We start from the raw sequence: 7,083 nt of genomic DNA, 5'->3' as shown, positions 1-7,083 counted from the left end.
TCTTCTTTCCATCTTATCACATCAACAGTTTATTAAGTTATTTAAGGCCATTGCTTTTGACTCATATTTTGCATAAAGTTATTCCAGGATAGTGTTTTGTTTTTCCCTGGTTTTTGGCTACAGACCTCATCAGGTGAGATATACAAGGGAAACTAACAGAATCCTGTAAAGTCTTTCAAAAAGTAGACTTTTATCAACCCAAAGTAATTATGGAGGTATCCTATATGATCTTCTGCCAAAGGCATGGTCAAAGAGCTACTTAAGCAACTTCATTCAAATGTTCACCAATGAATATCCTCAGTCCTAGCCATTTGTGAAAAGGCTTTCAAATGGTTTTGAGTTTCACTACATCTGTTACTAGAAGAAAGGGTTTGAAATGGTTTTGAGCTTCAGCATCTCTCAGTTTGAATTTATTTGTTCATATACAGGAAATATGATTCACTAATAGATTATTGTATTAAGCTTGACTATCGAGAACCAATGGAATTTCATTTCGCTGAGTCTTTCACTAATGTAAATAATCCTGTTGCTCTTGCTTATTGTAGAGTTCATATAGCAAAGTTTAAGTCATAATAGAGAGCTAGTTTGGTGTAGTGGTTAAGACACCAGGCTAGAAACTGGGAGATGGTGACTTCTAGTCCCACCTTAGGCTGGCTTTATGCCAGGCATTCTCTCTCAGCCCTAGGAAGGAGGCCAGGAAGGAGACAATGGCAAACCACTTCTGAAAAACTTTGCCAAGAAAACTCCAGGTAGTCACCAGGAGTCAACACTGACTCGAAAGCGTGAACGTGTGTGCGCGCATGCACACACACAGTCATAATTACATCAGAAAGGGGGGTTACGCTACTAACTTGAGCTATATATTGTTGTTTACACGGTGCAGTGCCCTTTCCTTATGTCAGCTGCAACACCAATTAAAAGGTTTTTCATAGTAAAAGCATATACCAAATGGCACCGTGAGGAATGTGATATGTACAATCATGCCAGGAATAGTTTTAAATGCCAGGGCTGCAAATGATTTTTCCCCCTAAGATGCAACCAGCTATTCTGGTCCAAATGTAAGGATAAGTGGTATCAGAAACTGGTGAGATAGTTTCATCACAATGCTCATTCACTGGAGTGAAATGAAGAAACCAGAGAGACAAATCAGAAAATGGTATTGATTCCCCAAAGGCATCTAATGTCACTAAATCCTGTTCTCTTTTTTGGGTCCCACTACAGAATTTTAAAGATGAAAAATGTGGCTGATCTTCTATAGATTTTTTTTTTTTAAATAGAGAAAAGGGGTGTTTACTGCTTCATTGAAACTGACACAGAGTAGTATCCAATTCAAAACATACCAAGGCAAATAAGCCATTCTTTGAAGAACCAAATGTCCACACTTTTATCATTATTTTGCCTTTTAAAAATATTCTTCCAGCAACTGAGAAGCTAAAATGACTGATTCTATTGTTGCAGCAGATGGCAGATGGACAAACAAGCAGACAGCCTGAAGCAGTTGCAAGTTTTTGGCACTCCATCTGCATATTTCCAGTGCAATTGTGTCCAATGGTTCAGCCTAAAAGTCTGCCTGCATCTATCAAAAATCAACTCTGCAGGGAAAAATGTGTCTGAAGAGAAAGATGGGTATGAAACATTTCTCCAATGCTTTTATCTTTGAACTAATAGTGCTGATCTCAATGTCAGGCATCCGATACTACAAAACCATTTTTGTAATGTTTTATTCCTTCAGTGTTTTGAATGCTCAGCTGGCTAGTAACATGTGCTGTGCTTTCAATGCACAACAAAGGCAACCTACATTAGGACTCATTAAACATGCAGCTCTTTAGTCTCGCAAGCTGTTGTAAGAAGCAGCTGTTGCAATGTGGTAGGTGAAAGGTCAAGTCACTTCAATGGAAGGTATTTCCTTTGTCCAGCCACTCTCACTGCCTAAATCTTTTCAGCCAATGATACAAAATTGTGTGCTGCTCCAATCTTTAAAATGTGAATAGGTACTTAAGGTATCTTATTATGATATACAGAAATAGCTAAGCCATGTGCATCTTTAATCAGTATTGTAACTTAAAATGTATTCCAGGAGCTGTGGTTATCTCCATAGTATATGCTGACGTGTGTACATTTCAACCACTCTTAAATGTTCTGGAGCTACACACCATAGATAAAAAATATATACTTACTAAAAACAGCAGGTATAAAGCCCAAGACTGTATCAGATCAATTGTGCTTCAACCCCTAGTACCTGAGTACATGTTACACCTTTTGAAGATTTCCTATATGTATGTCAGTATATAATGTCCCCCATCTGCTTCATTTAAACTTTGATCGCATATCCATTTCCCCACATCAAGACCATCACTACATAAGAAGTTAAATTCAAAATTTATTATAAAATATAAGATCTTCAATAGCAGCATCAATTTCAATTAAAAATAATTATTGCAAAGTTGATTTTCAATGCAGAATGTAGTCCAAAGGCCTCTGACAGATCAGTCTTCTTTAAAATCTTTATATAAATGCAATGGTACCAGTGTGTACTAAGCTTCCAGTCTCTTGGGGACTTTGAGTACCCCATCAACCATTCCTGATTACAGCGTCCATGCATTCCCATGCCACCTGTGTCCAGTTTTCCAACTTCCTCCCCTATTTTGCTATCACAACCATTTCATCTGACTTGGAAACCTGCAACAGTTTTTTTTTTCTTCTGCTCCTTAGAACATGAAATACTTCTTCAGCTCCAGACATGCCAGCTTCTTTACCACTGCAGTTTAGTGGGGACTTCCTGTTGGCATAAGCCATCCCCATCTCTCTTTTCTTCTCTTCTCCATAAGATCCCACTGTGTGCTGACTGAGCGACTTAATCCAAGCTGTTGACCAGGCTAATCCCCAGAACCAGCCACTTGTTGGGTTGCCCAGATGTGTAACTCCAGGACAAGGGAATGCAACAAAAGGTGTGAACCTCTTCTATGCATTGGATTTTCAGCCTCCATCACTCAGGCAGGGCAATATTGGGCACCCAGTCATTGACATTCCGACTCTCCTCACAAAACATGTTCAGCTTGTCCAAGGCTGGATCTTTCCAGGCATCCTCATTGGGGTTCTACAATAATAAAAACCAGGATCTATTAGTGAAAGCTGTCAAGCTAGAAGCCATCAAAGTATTTTAGAGCACAAAGCAAAATGTTTTCCTTACTTGGAATAATAAAAACAACTATGATGTCCCCAAATATCAGTGGTAATGCTTTTGCATGGAATTCAATGTGCTATTCAATATGCACATGCCATCTCAGGCCTGTCAATTAATGTACAAAATTGGTTCCCTTGGGAATAGTCTACTGCTGAAAACACTTCAGGTATGCCTTGGATACATCCGGGAGGCTCAAATTGCTCTAGCAGTCACTTGTCTGCCTGAGAAGTATAACTAGTGACACAGAGAAACAACCTCAAGGGTGGAGGGAGGAAGAGAGATGTAGGGGAAATCCCACACTTTGCATAATCCTGCATAAAGGTCAAGTACTACAAGATACAAAAAACACTGGGAAATTTTGCAAGCTCAAAGGACTGCAGCCAGCCCTATCTAAATATTCTCTAAGCAGATGCAAGACACTTACCGTAATGAGAATGCAGTGCAGATCTCGGGGCTCCCCAGCTTCCTCCGCAGCGCCCACGATGGCAGCTAGTTTCTGGATGTCATTTACTCTAACAATGTCAATGTCGTTTTCACAGCAGAAAGCCTGGATGAGGGTGAAGTGGATCTGGAGGGCAATGTCTCCCTCATCTTCCTCATCTGCAGCCAGCACACAGAAAGCCACGGTATCTGGATCACTGCAGGAAAATTAAGAGGGGAAAGCAAGGAATTAGCAGGGGTCCGGGGATCCTCCAATCACGGGGGAGGGGAAAAGAGCTTAAGCCCCTCGCTCCAAGGACCAAGCTGGCGTTTAAGGCTGGCCGTGTGGCCTGCCAGCAACGGCCACATTGCGCAGTCAGAGCCAGATACTCACACATTCATCAGCTTGGCCGATTCGTAGACGCCTGCGGTAAGGCAGCCTCGGCGCTGAGAGGCGACGAGCAGCTCCTGGAGAGCTTTGCCGGCGCTCTGCATCCTGGTTCCGCTCGCGCCGCTGCTGCTAGAGGCGCTACTGCAAGGGAAGCGGGGAGAGCGGGTCAGTGGCGGGAGCCCAACGGGGCCCTGAAGGGGGGCCAGTCTATCCACGCTGCGCGGCAACGGACGCGCCCCTCCCCAGCTCAGTCTTGCCAAGGCACGGAACGGCTTCGCGCCAGGCTCCCTTCCCGGGTGCCGAGGAGTCCCCGTCCTCTCTCCCCTTCCCCAGGCTGAGCCCTAAGAAACAGGCTCCGGAGGATAGTTACCTGTCGCTCGTTTCAGGCACTGGTTCCTGGCCGTGAATTTCCTCCAAAGTCATAATGGTCCAAAAGACAAGGAAAAATAAAACACGAGGGTTATCCACACAAGATTGGCTCCGCGCTTCAAATAAAAAATAATCTGGAAAGCGGTACAACAAAAACCCAAAGTCGAAGCTCCTCGGATACTCCTACTCCCAAAACTCCCAGTCGAGTCTGAGTGGCAAAGAGCGGCGCTTGCCCTATATATAGGCTGCGGCGCTACTGTGCCGGCAGCTGCCGGAATTTCGCCTCCTCTGATTGGCTGAGCTTGGGGTGTATTGTTATGTTAAGCAGACAGTCGGGTAGTCCCGGCTCGTGCCGGGAGGCCACGTGGGTGAACTGGGTGCGGGGAGCGGGTAATGTGGAAGGGGACGGGGGATTACAATGCCTCGAATCTGCTACGGGTGCTTTTGTTATGATGTTACTAGGCAGACTGAGGCCGACATACTTGATCTTTGCAGCGGGGCGGAGGGAAGAGCGAATGACTCAAAGGAGGGAGATTGTCTTAGATGGGCAACTTGTGGCATAAGTTCCGCCAACTGCGCTAACACGGGGGAGTTTATCTTGAGTCCTTTCTTTTTACGAGGCAATTCTATTTGCAAAAACTCTGTCCCATCCTGTTCCCGAATGAAATAATTTGTTCTATTACCAAGTCCAAACTAAATTAACAACGTGTGGGTAGTGGGTCAGGTGGTCCTCATCTCCACATTTGTACGATGGCTCAGTCTTCTAACGTCTCAAATCTCAAAACGCTGCTATTTTGCAGAAGCAATCCGAAATACGTTTTGCTAGGAGAGGAGACTGAACCTGTGGGCAGGGGAGGGGAGGGGAGGGGGGGGGGAGGGGGAGGGGGAGGGGGAGGGGGAGGGGGAGGGGGAGGGGGAGGTTCCTGCAAAGTTCACCAGAATGAGAGTACTGTAGATCCAGTCCGGCATGTCTAATGAGCTGCTGCTGGGAGCAGATTGTGGAAGGCACACGCTGCTCGTTTGCATTTCTATGGAGACCTCACAATAGCGGAGGTCTGGCGTGTGGCAGTTTGGAGCGCAGACAATTGAGGCTTTCTCTTCATAGCTGCACTGTCCACCTGCCACTGGGTGAAGATTTGCTTTGGGCTGAAGGGTGGTGGGAGGGGGCCGAGGAGGGAGGCCGGGAGCGGGGGACAATTGCATTACTCTCTTGGGTCGGCCAATCTGCTCCTGCTGATGAATGTCTCCACTTGCGCACACGCTTCCAAAGTGCAATTGAATTTGGAGGCCTTTGGAGCCGCCTCTTCAAAAGGCTCTGTTATTTGGCCTTTGTCTTTGCCCCTAAACCACACCTTCAGACATTGCAGGACATCACTCAAGCACACTTGGCCTGTGGCCCCCTCTGCTAGGCCCAACCAGTCAAATGAGGTAGAAAGCAAAAAGTGCTACACCTGTTCTCAAAGAGGAGGACTCCAAGATCATCTTCTTGTGAGGAATGAAGATTCAGGACAGATGAAAGGAAGGACCTCTTTGGGTGGCCCATGATTCACTTGCAGAATTCATTGCAACAAGATATAACAGACGCCAGCTTGGAAAATAGTAGACATGCCATGGACAATGAGGTTATCAGTGGCTAGTAGGCAGGATGGCCAAACGTTCCAATATTAGTGAATGAGTGACTGGGGAACAGGGGTGCAAGATTTATTTTGTCCTCCAGTCCTGCTTGTAGACTTTTCATTGAGGAAACAGAATGCTGGACAGGCTGGCAGAGTGTTCCTTGCCATTAATGATAAGGCTTAAGGCAGGAAGCCTCCAACAGGGAAAAGAGCACAAATAATTTATCTTGTGAATTAAAGAAATGAAAATCCCATGCGTGCCGAGGTCTCCCCGCCTTTCCTTTTTCCTTGTGTCTTATTTCTTTCATTTCAGCAATTCTAGGTTAACAGCGCTACCTGCTGGGTGACGATGCACATATTTCAGGTTGTAACAGTTGGCTGAAGCCAAGTTTCTAAGAGGAGAAGAAAAAAGCCTCCCAGTAGATCCAACACAGATTTTTCAGTCTGCTGACTGACAACAGATAGAAAGCCTGTGCTAACTCCTTGTACGTATTCTCTCTACATACACTCTGGGAGTTAGTAGTCATTTTGTTCTGGCACATGAAAGCAGCTGTTGCCACGTACTGGCTCCTTTGAAAGGAGAAATGACTTTCTATGTCAAATAGAATTGTGCCACCTTGTGGATATGCCATTCAATGGCTTCCAGGGAAAAGCAGAGAGTTGGACGCAATCTAGCTTACAAAATCGTAACCAAGTCCTATTGGAAATACACTTCCAAGAGCATCTACCTGAATCACGTGCTGTACATGAGAAGAAATGCCATGAGTTAATACAGTCAATTGACGAAGCTGTCCAGCCTGTTCCTAGCCAGCACTCTTTCTAAAAAGAGGAGAGGCAGGTGGGAGCTCCCAATCAGAGCAATTGCATTAAAGAGCAAATAGGGCCAGATAAATGTAGCAGCAAAGGAGAAGACAGAAGGAAGCACACCAGCCTCCCCCCTCCAGAGGTATGGTGCCCAGGTGAATTTAATGACCCATTGAGGAGCCCAGAGTTCCAAATGCTGTGAAAGGATAACATATGGCTTTTAGACCAAAGAGTATCTAAAGAAGAAGGGATCCAACTTACCAATAATAATTAGTATGATGTTACCAATAGTAATTAGT

General features: G+C 45.0%; 1 protein-coding gene across 2 annotated transcripts; it reads right to left on the bottom strand.

The window, feature by feature from the left end:
• Positions 1-2,363: 2,363 nt before the first annotated feature.
• On the bottom strand, positions 2,364-4,553 carry GADD45G (growth arrest and DNA damage inducible gamma). 2 transcript variants are annotated; one of them, XM_063295242.1, is made up of 4 exons: positions 4,366-4,553; positions 3,999-4,136; positions 3,609-3,822; positions 2,364-3,097 (listed from the first exon to the last, which is right to left on the bottom strand). In XM_063295242.1, the coding sequence occupies exons 1-4, from the start codon at positions 4,416-4,418 to the stop codon at positions 2,987-2,989; spliced, it is 516 nt and encodes a 171-aa protein (XP_063151312.1). In that variant the 5' UTR covers positions 4,419-4,553; the 3' UTR covers positions 2,364-2,986. The 2 variants fall into 2 exon arrangements, with proteins under 2 accessions (XP_063151312.1, XP_063151313.1); XM_063295243.1 differs by having other exon boundaries at positions 3,999-4,133.
• Between the last annotated feature and the right edge of the window lie 2,530 nt (positions 4,554-7,083).

Source organism: Candoia aspera, chromosome 2 (genome assembly GCF_035149785.1).
Source record: "Candoia aspera isolate rCanAsp1 chromosome 2, rCanAsp1.hap2, whole genome shotgun sequence".
NCBI lineage: Eukaryota > Metazoa > Chordata > Lepidosauria > Squamata > Boidae > Candoia > Candoia aspera.
This window is presented reverse-complemented; position numbering and strand designations above follow the sequence as displayed.

Excerpts from the sequence above, each read along its gene's own strand:
- GADD45G (XM_063295242.1), bottom strand. The coding sequence starts at position 4,418 with ATGACTTTGGAGGAAATTCACGGCCAGGAACCAGTGCCTGAAACGAGC. Across the intron at positions 3,823-3,998 it reads TCGGCCAAGCTGATGAATGT|TGATCCAGATACCGTGGCTT; the intron begins GTGAGTATCTGG and ends ATTTTCCTGCAG. Across the intron at positions 3,098-3,608 it reads TGCACTGCATTCTCATTACG|AACCCCAATGAGGATGCCTG; the intron begins GTAAGTGTCTTG and ends TTATTATTGTAG.